Source organism: Rhodnius prolixus, unplaced genomic scaffold (genome assembly GCF_049639745.1).
Source record: "Rhodnius prolixus isolate KJV_2025 unplaced genomic scaffold, Rpr scaffold_6, whole genome shotgun sequence".
Lineage (NCBI taxonomy): Eukaryota > Metazoa > Arthropoda > Insecta > Hemiptera > Reduviidae > Rhodnius > Rhodnius prolixus.
In genome coordinates this window covers 41,555,244-41,569,508 of record NW_027411634.1, presented here as the reverse complement: position 1 = coordinate 41,569,508, position 14,265 = coordinate 41,555,244, and the positions used below count along the sequence as shown (strand labels likewise).

The 14,265-nt window shown below is 33.5% G+C and overlaps 1 protein-coding gene across 3 annotated transcripts in view; it reads right to left on the bottom strand.

Annotated features, from left to right (window-relative positions):
- Positions 1–704: 704 nt before the first annotated feature.
- arr (low-density lipoprotein receptor-related protein 6) overlaps positions 705–14,265 on the bottom strand; it is a 65,706-nt gene continuing 52,145 nt past the window's right edge. Inside the window, exons 14-24 of one of the 3 annotated variants that reach the window (XR_012462264.1) lie at positions 13,659–13,899; positions 13,136–13,475; positions 12,874–13,025; positions 12,214–12,521; positions 11,925–12,113; positions 11,363–11,546; positions 8,932–9,211; positions 7,868–8,026; positions 6,385–6,559; positions 2,721–6,020; positions 705–1,208 (exon numbers count right to left, since the gene is read on the bottom strand). Coding sequence is in view for 2 of the 3 variants with exons in the window: in XM_074140819.1 (XP_073996920.1) it covers positions 5,651–6,020; positions 6,385–6,559; positions 7,868–8,026; positions 8,932–9,211; positions 11,363–11,546; positions 11,925–12,113; positions 12,214–12,521; positions 12,874–13,025; positions 13,136–13,475; positions 13,659–13,899 (2,398 nt within the window). In the remaining variant the exon portion in view is untranslated. Of the gene's footprint in view, positions 1,209–1,289; positions 6,021–6,384; positions 6,560–7,867; positions 8,027–8,931; positions 9,212–11,362; positions 11,547–11,924; positions 12,114–12,213; positions 12,522–12,873; positions 13,026–13,135; positions 13,476–13,658; positions 13,900–14,265 lie in introns of those variants that run through there. The other 2 variants (XM_074140821.1, XM_074140819.1) reach the window with 2 other exon arrangements.

The following is a 14,265-nucleotide window of genomic DNA, read 5'->3' as shown; positions in this document are numbered from 1 at the left end:
AAAACTGAAGTCTGTTCTCCCAGTTTAAAACATTCCTCGCAAAACTTTTGAAGCACAACAGACAATAAAAAAAAAAGTACCATGTCTGAGGTTTACTGCGTTTTTCAGGTTTTTGAAAAAAAAAAAAAAACTGTCCATAGACCAGGATAAAAGGCAGATAGATAGATCTTGGCGCTTCAGCCGCAGGAGTTAAAAAAGTAAGTAAAATGGTATCCATCAATGCATTAGATTGATTGCATGGTATTATATCTGTTTATACACACATCTATGTGATCTTGTATTAATTATTAAGCAGTTCAACTTCAAGGCTCACCTTCTCCCTAAAATGAATTTTTTAATCATTAGGACGCTTGGGCAGCCTGAATCAATAAGTTAGTTTCTCAAGCTATAGATATCGTTTGTCAACTTACAATATACTTTTTTTATGATTTAAGGCGCGTCAACATCTAAGGTTATTGGCGCCCGGAGTTTTTTTCAGTGCACTGCCGGCCTCCGGACAGTGTTCTCTCGTTACAGACAACACTGTCCATCACCGGACAGTGAGCTGTAAGAAGCTTCTAGGAAGAGAAAATCTAAGGGGTCAGCAGCTGGATTCGAACCGGGGACCTCCGCGTGGGAATCCAATACGCTAACCTCATTGCTAATCCCCTTCCCTTCTTACAATATATTATTGATCTGTTTGTGAATTAAGCAATACTCATAAATTACTTAATAAACTTGTAATTAATCTCCTTTTAAAAAGAAGAAAAATATGTGTGTGTGAGTTACAGAAATAAAAATATAAGAATGTTTCAGTTTCATTAATTAAATTAAATTTTTCTCAAAACTACGAAGAATATTCTTAAGATTTCTACCCTCTCTTTTAGTAAGTTGGATCCTAACATAACCTACAAAAGGTGAAACATAAATCAAAAAACCTAGTTTAAAAGAAAAGCCTAAAATTCAATGAGGAATGAATAAAAAGCAATAAACTTAGACGTATTTCTTATTCTTAAAAATCATCTCAGTGAAAAATGGACCAGGATGTTGGGGGGGGCCAAGGCGCATCTTTCTTCACTCTTCTCTTGAAAGAGGTTCTTCTGCTCAAAGTTGTGTGAAGCCTATAAGGAGAGCCTCTTATTTCTCCTAGGCTAAAGTTCAGGCGTGCGAGAGTTCATTTCACCAAATGAAACTTGCCTGAATTCATTTTTCAATTATTGTGCTGAAATCTTTAAAATGAAACAAGACAGAGAATTAGCAATGAAAATTAGTAAAAAATGGAAAAAATAATTTAATAAAAAAAACAGTCGTAAAAGTTTCCATAGACAATTTATTCCATAAACAGCCTACAAAGACATATTTCTAGGCACTTTATTCTCTTTTTTTTCATTGTTCTAACAAAATATACAAAATAATCTTAAAATATTTATTATAGAGTTCTTTTTTCGTTTTCTTTACACAAAGTGCTATACAATTTGTAAAATATATGTATATATACACCAATTTTATTTTTAAATAGAGATTTAAAAATAAATTCAAATATATGTATATAAAGAATAGGAAGGCACAAATCAATTAGTTTTCAAGGAATAGGTAACACAAAATTTCTGCTTTATTGTAAACTACAGAAATAATTAAAAAAAGATTGTAAAAAAAAATGTTCACTACAAAAACTGTTTTTTTTAAAAACATTTTAATCTCGGACGGCAAGTTAATGATCATCTTTTCATGAGGTTCGTTCTTAAATTTGTTTTGCATTTTTTTTTTGGTTAATTAAAGTGAAATTACAATTATTCATTTGCAAGGTACTAAAGTTCATTTAGGAAGCTTAAACGGCGGGGCAAAAGCAAACAAAAACATCTATTCCATCAATTGTTTACATAACTCTTAGTATTAATTAACAATTACTATTGTTAGAAACAGAATAAATGAGAAAGAAAAAGCATTACTGGGTTAAAGTGACAATCTGCCTCTTTTTTTTCTTACATAAAAACAACAGAAATAGCGTAATCAAACTGATTAGCGTAGATTTTACAGTTGATTTGGCCAAAAGTTAAGCTTTACTTCATGGTCGATTATTTTTATTTCTACTTAACATTGTTATTGTTTGTAGCTCTAAATGGTACTGCTAGCATTGAACATAAAAACTACTTGAGCATATAATCAATAATGGCAAGAATGAAAGGTGATAAAGCAAGTCTTGAGAAAAGACTGATTAAACTGAAAGGGGTAAGACAAAACAGAAAAGAAACCTTACTAGAAAACGCATGAACGTAATCTCGAGGTGGACAAAAGCAACAGCTTCAAAATCTATATTTGAAAATAAATTTAAAGCATTTAACATAGATCGTCTATAAAAAAAAAAAAGAAAAGGCAAAAGCTTGCAAAGAATCTTCACTTTAACCTCGTGGTACAGAAAAATTCAGTCTTTTTTAACAAAAAAAACTAATATTATACACTATATTACATTCATTAACCAACCTTAAAATATTTTTCTACGGTCAAGCGAATACGCAAACTTCAGTAGATGTTATAGGCCTAGAAACGTACATAGTTACTTCTTTTAAGTTAAAAACTTACTTTCAGCATGCCAATTGACATCTTGTAAGATTAACTTGTTTATATTTCACATTTACCTGTTACAAGGCTTATTTATTTCTACAGAAATACACACAGAAAAACGGAGCTGAATTTACTTAACACGAACAGCGAAAAGAAAAACCTAAATAAGTTGAACTAACCTTTACCATTTGTGCAACATATGAAATTATTACGAGTATAATTTCAACAATTTTGTTTGTTAATATTTAGCACTGAATTGTTTTTCTAACTTGTTAATTGATTATTTACTTAATTTTAAGTAGATGAGATCATTACAGAAAATACGATATTTATTGCAATATAACACTGTTTGCCAGTGTTACCATAGTAACCGTCATTTAATGTTTATTTCTAGTTATTTTTTGTTTGTGTTTGGAAGACCATTATTTTTCGATTCTTTTTTTGACCGTATGAAAAATGTAGTTTGCGACTTTTTTTTTTTTATTATTAGCAACAAAGTATTTTTATTTTGTAATTAAAAGTATTATCAAATAATAAATGATTTGCTATCACAAGTTTCGTTATTTATTTTTTGAGAATAAAAATTGAATTTTTTAACATTATCTTATTAATTACAAAAGTTATACAATATAAGGCAGATATTAATAGAGTTAGTTACAAAATAGGAAGTTTTGGCATTACTTGTTTTCGCAAGTTTCTCGTGGATTAATTGTCGAAAAGATTTTAGAAGCTAAGTAATTATTCCAAGTAAGGGATTTTGTAAATATAAGATTGTTCGGAACATTTTTTGGCATTTTATTAAAAATTAAAATTATGTCTGGGTATCCTTTTCCTGTCAAATAAATAAATAATATGACTTTCTTCTTTTAAAAACTAATTCAGTCAAAAAAGCTTATTAGCCATAAATGGTTCTGTGGACATTGAGTAGTAACTATTATCAATTTTGTTTTCTGTGAATCCCAATCCATTAAGATCATGTAAAAACCCATTACGCTAATAATTGGCTCAAAATCAACGATATTACTTTCCGGAATCAGTGCTATTTCTACCGCCTGGATTCAGCAAAAGCTACAGATTTAATGTGCTCAAATTAAACCAACATCAATAAGGCATGGGGCGAAAACTTGTGTGACATTACAGGATTACAGGTAATCTGTTCAGTTTGATCAGAATGGCTGCTTATCATCAAATAATATGGGAACACGTTTAGAAATTAAGTATCAACTAAGATGGTTTCTGACTTCTGAAGGACGTTCAGTATTATGAACAAACAGATAAAGCAATTTCCGCAGTGGGATGCAAGGTTCAGAATAGCGTATTTTCCAAGGGCAGATATCAAAATTAAAAATACCCACATACAAGATCATGGTCAATATGATCAATAAAAGCTAAAACAGAATTTTAATTTTAAAAATAAAAATATGAAACATTAAAAAAAATAAGTTCCAATATAAAAATCGATTGGGCCACGGTCCCAAAGGTACTTGCAGCAATGACATTCAGTTTTTGACGAAAGAAAATCATTTAAAACAGTGCTAAGAAACCAGGAGTAATGCCATTCTTGATATATTTCAATAATTATCAACAAACATTGTTTTGTATGAAGTTCCTTAAATAAAGTTTTTTGTTTTTACTTACAATTTATGCATAAATATACATTCTTCCCAAAAAATATTTACATATTTCTATTATATTGCACTCGATAAATACCTATCTACACACATATTTACAGAAACAAGTTTCTATTAATGTAAATAAATTTGGCAAAACTAAAAAAATAACTATTAAATTTTACACTATGCATTTTTTTGTTTGTTTCATTAATTCTCTTTAAAAAAGAACTGTTATTTGTATAAAATAACATACAAATAAAAACCATTAAATTACCCGCTTTTAGTATTTAGTTCAATTAAGTACTTACACTTAATGAAAACGAACATTTTAAAGTAAATAACAAGTGAAGTTTAACTGGTTGCAGGTTATTTCAAAATGGAAGAGAACCTACATTCCTGACCACACTAAGAAAATTGAGTTATTATTTTTTTTTGGAATTTCAAGTTTTCATGGCAGGCGTAATAGGTCTGGCCATTTTTCTATTAAAAAAAAAAAAAAAATTATCTTATTTTTGATAACCCAATTAAAAACCGAAAAGAACAAATTTTTTTCACTTACACTACGTGATCATGTTCAGAAGTGAAGTGAAGTGGATCTTGGAGGGTAACATTTTTGTTCATAAGATGAAACCAAGAAGTTGAAGAATTTATAACAGAATCAAGTAGTTTCACAAGTAAGTAGTTTAAGAAGACAACTCTTTAGACAGACAGTGGTTGCCTGGCATTTTTTGTTTTTTTTGGGGGGGAAGTCAAGATCCTGTACATGTAACCTAGACCCAAAGAGCAAAGAAGAAGATTTAACGCTGCTTCTTTGATATCAACAAAGAGAGAATCAGTTTGAATTTTTTTTTAAAATAAAAATGAGAAAATAGGACAAATTGTGCCCTTAAATTTAAAGAAATGACAGGTAGGTACAATTTTAAGGGCGTGATAATATAGTACTGATTGCGTAGGCTAAAATTTTCATGTCAGAATCTTCAGTTCAGCCAAAGATCACTGATCTAAACATGTGGTCAGGGAACAACTGCATCGAAACCAAGTTTTCTTAAATGTAGTCCTAAACTTAATTGCTGAGTATATTTGAAACATAAAATCTATCGCTAGATTTTGTCATGATAAAATACGATTCGTCTTAAATTATTGTTATATTTTTTTACAATTTGTTCCAGCAATTTTCTTTTTAACTTACATTATTTACAATAAGTTTAAACGAAGTTTCAGTATATTAAATAAAAATAGGAACATATGTTTAAAAACAATGTTGACGGCTTTATAGGACAGTGTTCATATTAAAATAAGAAGTCATTATAAATTAAGATGGCACTTATAAGTATTTTAAAACTATTTTGAGTATTAAACAAAATTTAAAAACCATATTTACATAGATAAACACATATTCTATTAAGTCAATAATCCGAACATACCGCACAACAAAAATTGAAGGTTACGATTTTTATCTGAGACAAACCTTTTTCCATTTTTTTTTTTTTTTTTCACTAATCAGAATGGAAATAATGATCAGAAGATGGAGTTGGCGGTGGAGGTGCCGGCTCCAGATCCAGCGAAGATGATGTCATCATCACTTGATAGTTGGAATCAGATTCCTGGCAGACATCCGTGCTACAAGGTGTCGGCGGCGGTGGACGTAATGATTCCTTGTTCGTGGTAGCGGGCGACGGTGGAGGATTCAACGGATAACAGACCAGAGAGCCCGTGGACGGCTGGCTGGTTGTACTACTTCGGCCTAACACTGAAGACATGCGCACCGGTGCTGGTTGATATTTCGGCCGGAGTGGTTCTAAAGCTGTACGCTGTTCTTCTGTACAGGGTACTCCGACCACTGTAGTTCGCTCTTTCTTAACTTTTCTGTAAGTTTGTGAGAAAAGTTGTTTTTGAATTACGGTTAGATGTAGCAGCATAAATGCAAAAGTTACCTCACGTACTTTTCACGAAAAGAGTGCAATTTGTAACAACTATTCCTTCGACCTTAAACGGGTCGATTTAAAAAACAAAAAAAATCCGCAAGATTATTAATACCATCATCCTTCTCTAAAAGATTTCTGCGGTGATGATCACAAGTTGCTTTAGAACTGCTAATAAAACACGTTACAATGGGTCTTTGGTTAATTCACAATAATTTATGGAGTATATCTACTTATGCGAAAAGTAACTATTTATTTATAATACTTGCAAGTATATAAATGAATGCAGGTTGAAATAATTAACTAACCTGTGTCTACACCTGTAGATGGAGTAACAGACCACGATGAAACAGCTGGCCAGCACTAAGGTGCCCAGAATGATATGACCTTGGGAGTCACCTGATAATCCTCCCATTACACCGCCTGTCATGGCGCCGTTTATCCGCAAACGATGTTCCTCTTTACGTTTGCAAGCTTCGACACCTTCAAAGGAGAGAAAAAAGAGTTGTTAATAGTTTTTTTTTTTTTTTTTGACGTGAATACATCTTTAAATTTGCTATCATATGGAGGCAATCCAAAAAAACCTAATGGTAACAAAATCGGGGGATACAGTTTGGCATTATAGTTTCGAATCTCTCGTCTACATCCAAAATTAAATTAGACCACTGGATAGCTAAAGGATCAAAGAATTCATTACGCGATAAGCGAGGACTGTGACGCATCGCGCGCGGTGGATGGGGAAGCGCCGCCATTTTGAGATCATTTTGCTGCGTATCGAGATTTGCAATTAGTATATAACTTTTGACTCGGAGAAGCTACGATGTTCGTTTAAGTTTTAATCGTCAGCTGTCATCACAATCTATCGATTGTATATAAAACATTAGTGTAAAATAGTGACAGTGAATATAATAAAGTGTTAAAATAAAAAAATATTTTTAAAAATATATAATGTCGGTCTATACGCGTCGAAAAGCCAAAACCAAATACAGAGATCGTATACGGTTGGAAAGGGCTTCTCAAGAACAATCGAATGGTAATAATAAAACACCATATGACCGGAGTCAAGCTGTGCCGGGAACGTAAAAGAATGAATGCGGCCGAGCGGATCTGCAGCTGGGGCGGTTGAAATTATGCGAGTGGATGATGAAATCCACATCGACAACGGACTGTATAGGCATAGATTGTGTTCGATCGTCGATTATGAAGACACATTGTTTCATCCTAAATACATAAATAAAAATATTTTATATAAAAAAATATAACCCGTTACGTAAACGTATTCACGTACGTCACACGGCCGTGCCCATGACGCAGCCACAGTTTTTTTTTTTTTTTTTTACACAGAATCCGGTATAACCTCCTCTTAGTTATAATCCTCGAGTTGTAGGAAGCTTGATAACCTCAAAATGCCCAAAACGTATTTACACAGAAAAAATATTCTAATAAAAAGTTTTGATATAAATACCAAGTTTAGGCATTTTTCAGCGAAAAATCTCAAAAAAGGAGAAAAAATCCACTGAGTAATACTTGTAAAAAGTGGACCAGGTGTTCAACTAAGCACTCTTTGAACAGATGCGGCAGAAACGTACAAAAGTTTAAAGCCCGAGGAGATATTTCCAACAAAGTATTTGAGTGGGTGTGCCCAAATTCAGGAAGAGAAATTGTTGGGGTCTTTGTATTAAGCCCGATCAGGGAGAATCACATTCTTGAACATAAAACTCAATCCTACCGGGATAAGGGAAGAGATTTAAAACAAAATAAAGTTAAGCATACAGAAAATAAATGAATTACTTTCATCAGAATCGTCAGCACAGTCTGACCAACCGTTGCAGACAGAACCTTCTTGTACACAGTTACGTCCGCATTGATGACCACCATTTGCTTCACAACAGTCTCTTTCGTCGGACGTGTCCAGGCAATCTGATCGTCCATCGCACACTTGTGAAGAATCTGTTAAAGCAAATAATTGTTGCAATAAAAATTCTGGATCCAGGGATTTTTTACTTTTTTTTAAATGAGGAGGATTTCAGGACATATAATAGTGATATGTCCACGTTATGTAGTAGAAAGGAAACGAATGTTTGACGACTTATACAAGTTTTTAGATGCACCCTTTCGCTACGAAGACATAATATTCTCCACCCAACATCTTTGTACTTAAATCTATAGCAGAGCTAGCTAAGAAATATGAATATATTTAAAAGTTATAGCCGATTAGAATGAATGGAAGAAAATGATTTAGAGAAGGATTACGTGATGTTAATTTAGGTTAAGCTATAAGGAAGGCAGGAATATAGAGTGCTGATCCAGCCATTAGTTAAAAAAACTTTTTTAAGGAGCCTTGTTGACAGTTAGGAAGTCATGCTGCCTTAGATTCCCTCTACTACAGAACCAGTCATAAACAAAAAATAACAATAGTCAGTGATTTCCTTCAAGTTCAAGAAGGGCACTGAAAGCAAAGATCATTGGACTTAGGTTCATGCCAAGTTAAGAAGTCACCCCATGTGATGCTGCACATCCATGGGGCACTGTTTCTTCTTTTCACTGTTGATAACGTTGATACTATAGATTTCTAAAGATAATTTTGGTTGCAAACGGGAAATTGGAAGTCATACAAAAAGCTTGTTTGAAAAAGTTTTAGACAGATTTTCTTACGAGAGTCCCGGAAATTCCATTGCGACCTATCTCTTTCATCCGCATTGTCCCCCAATGAGTTCAGTCTTTTCCACCAGGTCAAACTATTCGTTTCATTTTGGATTACAAACGATAAAGGACTTCGAATTCTTGGTCCAATGTCCAATAATCAAGCAAAAAAAAAAAAAAATTTAGCAAGATTAACCAAATTTAAGCCTTACTAATACACTGTCCAGAACCGCAAAGAAATCTATCCGACTGCGTGCCAAGATTACCACTCCCACAGACCGGACATGAAGATTCATCACTTCCGTCCGGACAATCGGTGACTGAATCACATCGCCACTTTATCGGTATACAATCATACGAATCGTGGGCACAAGGGAACTGGTGTTCACCACACGGCGTGTGTCTTGTACAGTCGACTGGGGTAGGTACCTTCTCGCCGGTTGCACATTCCCAATGCACTGTGTCCGTGTTGCTAGCTACGGTTATTCCATTCTAAGAACATACGAAATTTCATTATTTGAATCATTTTGAATTCAATTTATACAATAATTGCCAAACAATATACTACTAAATTATTTGAATACTTCACTTTGCCAAATCAATTAACTTCAATTTCTGAATTTTATTAAATTTTAATGTCGAGAACACTTTATTGACTCCTAGCTGTATAATAGTCAAAACAAATAATAAGTATTACCACTACACTAAATGATAAAAACATTTTAGTCATTGAATAATGGAATAATTTATTTCAGAAGCCAATCCCTGATTAACAACTCCATACTCTAATGTAAATTGTAATAAAAATTTAAGTTAAATCACTTTATACAACGCTATTGACGACTTCTTAGGCTGGAAACATAGTGGAGCGGCGAGCAAAGCGGCGATGATAGCGAAGAGCAAAGCGGCGAAATCAAACACAAGTAAACATATGGGACCGCGCATAGTGGCGAGCAAAGCAAAGATAGAGCAACGCTATCTATAGAGAGTAGAGCAAAGCGTTATGACATGTTTGATTTCTTCGCTCTCATCGCGCTCAATTTGTAAAGGTTATTTTTCAAAGGTTATGGATATTGATACATTATTGGTTGTTTGTTTAAAGAAACCTCTGTGGGGCCATAGTATTTGTGAAGCTACAATAGTTTTTAATAATTAATAGTTTAAATTAATTAACAATTAGTAGTTAATGGAGAATTCAGGTAATTTTTGCTACATTTAATTTGGTTCTCAATCCCTTAATGCTAACTTTCAACTAAATACTAGGCAAAATAAATTACATTTTCACGTCCTACTACTTCTGATCAGGACGAATTCTCCAATCCTTCTTCTGTAGCGCCGTACTACTCCAGTTTTTCAGATGAACATTAATTTACGACAAATCATGTAGTGATTTAATAAAATTATTGTGTTTTTTTAATTGACTAATTTCTTTTTATCTGCATATATTTCTATTTTATTTTTATTTATTTTGATTTTCTTATCTTAAAGTAACTGCTAGGATTAATAGGGTTACACAGATTTGTATTTAGTTAATAACCTACATAGTTATTTTTTCTTTATTGTGCCTAACTCTTGTTATGAGTTGTATTACTCAAAAACAATAAAATTTGATTTTGATTAATGGGGTTACACTGGGCTGGTATGTAATCAAATGTTGATATAGACATTCGAAAATACGCATGAAACTTGCCAGGATGCTCCCGAAGTTGTTCTTATAAGTGATGAAATTCACCAAGTTCATTTCTAGACTTATTTATGTCATATACACTGCAGCTCCTTCTACTAAGCTGCTGCAAATACCAAAGTTTAAACGAAAAATTCCCATATAAAAATAGTTGTTTTGTCAAAAGGAGAACGCGACTAAACTCGTCACTATGTGCATGCGAATCTTTGCTCGCTGCTCGTCGCTCTCTTTGATTTGAAGCAGCTATCATCGCCGCTTTGCTCGCCGCGCCACTATGTTTCCAGCCTTATACTTTGCTTTTTAATGCAACGATGTAATACGAGACAATAACTGGTATACTGGTTATTGTCGCTGTACCATCACGAAGAATGAGATTAAATCAGTGGCATTCTAATTTCACAGAAGCAAGTACTTATGAATTTCAAGAAAAAATAATCCGATATAACATTAAGATGGAAGAAATTAATAAAAATTTAAGGACAAATCGACATAACGGGAGCTTTAATACATCTATCGAAGAAGACATCATTTATATTGCTGACGAAACAATTTAAACTAAGTAATAATACCTACTTGTAGTATTTGTAACAGAACAGTTATTACTAATTTTTCCTAAAATCGCTAATAAAAAAAATCTATATAATGAAGTTTTCTCCTAATAAAATTATAAATTTAAGATTGAATTTGAATTAATCATTTTCTTCACTTGTCAAATCGATTAACTTCCTTAATCGATGAAAATTACGTGAAAATTGTCGTAATAATAAAAGATACATTTGCAGTAATACAGTCTATATCGTTTATTTGAATTTATTGTTACAACAGAAATTTTTAAAAACAATATTTACTCAAGTGAAGCATTCATTTACAAGTAGTTGCAAGTAATTTAAGGTTATTATGAATCGAATTTTATCCACTATTTAAAAAAAACCAATAAATAAATTAAAAAAAATTCAAACCTTTCTGTTGGGCATGGTAACACCAATCAAAGACATTAGATGATGATGGGAATGATGCACGGCCATAGTATCACCGGACTCTAGATCGTATCCAACAATCGATTGTGAATGCAATCGATAGATAAATCGACCTAATACTGCCAGTGAGAGTACTTTCATGTTATTAAATGGTATAACCAACCTCCTGAAAGTAAAAAAATGTTGAATGAAAAAAATAATAAAATAACACTTATTTTTTCTGTACTGCCATTATCAAGATTTGGGTAACAATATCGTCTCGAAAGACATCTTAGTTTCTTCCCTTTAAAATCGATTTTCATGAAAATAACTCGAAAGAAAAGCTTTATAACCTTATTAGATTAGAAAAAAATCGACTTACAAAAAATTCCCATCGAATACAAAGATAATAGTAATTACCACATAAAGTATTACAAAAAAAAAAAGGGATAATTTTTTTTCATTGCTCTCTGATCACGTTAAGGGATTATTAAATTGAAATTCGAGAATAAAAAAATTGGAAACATCTCTACCAAAAGGGTTAATTACGTAATTTCTAAATTACCTGGAACCATTTACTATTCCTTTCGAATGGATACCATCGGCTGTAGCCCAGTAGACAGCAGATCTTGTCGCGTCCACAGTGAGAGCGGTAATCTGGAGTTGACCGCTGATCAGAGTACTCCTGCGACCACCGTCTAATCTACTTACATACACTGACCATTCTCTGCCTTCGCCTGACCATATCAAGAGTCTGGACAGAAAAATGAATAAAAGATATTTGTTACTTTTTTTTTTGGTTAATTCAAATAAATGCACAGTTTGGATTTAGATTTTTTTAGAATAAACTGTACCCTTTGGCCGAATGAAGCGCTACATGTCTTGGTTTTTCCGCATGCCGACTGGTAGACACAATAATCGTTGGTGCTTGATTAATACTCTCAGCTAAAGGCGGTGAATTATCATCATAAATTCTTGTAGCATTGATGGTACCCTCGGATGGACATGACCAGTATACCAGCCTGTACAATGGATCCACGGCCAAAGAGAACGGAGCACCGGAACTTACGACCACCGTAGATCCACTGTTCTGTGTGCTAGACATGGAATTTTCTGCCGGTGCCATGGGCCATTTCCTTATTGTCTGAGAACGTCCGTCAATCTAAAAAAAAAAAAACATAAACAAAATCTGATTTAAACTGGGGAACAAAACATGTGCAACTTCTTAATTAATGTCAGCCTAGGATGGCACTAAAAAAATCATTGTTCTCTGAAAATTTAAAAAAAAAAAATTTGTGTATGCAAATGAACTAGAGTTTTTTTACATCCATCATCCTTGCGGCTCTTGGTAAGATTTATTAAAATTATTTAAGAAGAAATGGCTCTCTACCTGAAATAGGTTGCCGACCTATGACTTAGGCTAAAGATTGGGTCCTAAGAAGTCTCTAGTATTTCGTAAAAGATAAAAAGATGCAAAATTTAAAAAAAAAATGAAAACCAACGCACATACATACCCAATATAATACTTGATATATTGGATCATATTCAATCGATTTGACATTTTTCAAACCATGAACAGGAAGTGGTACATCGGGTAATGTGTCTACATCCGGTATGAGCCTGCTGATTGAGTTCTTGGTGGCCAATAGTAGAAACATATTTGGAGCTGGAAAATTGATTGAAAAAACATTTTTTAAAAATTCATTTGTAAGAAATTCGAAATTTAAATAAAAATTCTTCTTTACGTGTTCTTTTACGCTATCCTCGAATACTCACAGGAACAGGTTCCTTCTATTCGAAGAGTGTAGTGCGGCTGACACAAGCACTGCCCACCAAGACAGAGATGCCTGCATCCGGCACGATCTCCTAACTGACCACATTGGCCATTTCTTCGGCTACTTCCACTTCCGCTTCCGCCATTTCCGCTAATCGGACCAACACTTGTACTACTAGTAGTTCTAGCATTGTCCAATATCCTCTGTCTTGCCCAACTATAGTAAACCACCACTGAGGTTACCTGTTCTAAACCTTTCTGTAGAGCGGTCTTGTTTGTTCCAGAATGTTTATTGGCCACATACAAAGTGCCAGTCTCCCAATCTGACCAATAGATTTTGTCCTGTAAATAATATTCATTCATAAACACTATTTAATTGTAAATCAAAATATTATGGTGTGAACAATTCACAAATAGCTTTCACTACCAAATGTTTTACTAAAGGAAACTAAACAAAAATTTGGTGCACGGCCAATTTGAAAAAAATTGCAGATGAAATGCTAAAATATCTGATGAAAAGCTTACCTGATACAAACTAAGCGAAAATGGACCAGGCGATGCTGCAACAATAATTCTCCTACTTCCATCTAGATTGGCCGACTCAATCTGACCTTCAACGCCGCACCAGTAAATCCTCTCTTCTAGCCAATCTATGGTTAAAGAATTGATTTTACCTATCCTTGGTATAATGGTTCTAGGATCACGTCCAGACAAACTGGCTCTATGCAGACTTCCGGATCCACCCCAATCACTCCAGTAAATGAAACTGTAGAAATTGAAAATAAATATAAAAATTAAAACATTTCATGGAAGGTTATGAGTAAGATATGTTCCAAGAACTCTTTCAGGAACTGGTCTAGGCAGAGCTAACATTGTTCCCGAGCAAGCAGCGCCTTATATGGGTCTCTAATAATTTAATGGCGTCATAGGTTGTAAAGGTACACAGCAGATGGCACCAAGTAGTTATAACTAAGATTCGAAACTAAATTAGTCAGCTGAATATAATAAAACTAATAACTATTAGTTGCTAGGGAAGGGATTAGCTATGAGGTTAGCATACTGGACTCCCACGCGGAGGTCCCGGGTTCGAATCCAGCAGCTGACCCTTAGATTTTCTCTTCCTAGGAGCTTC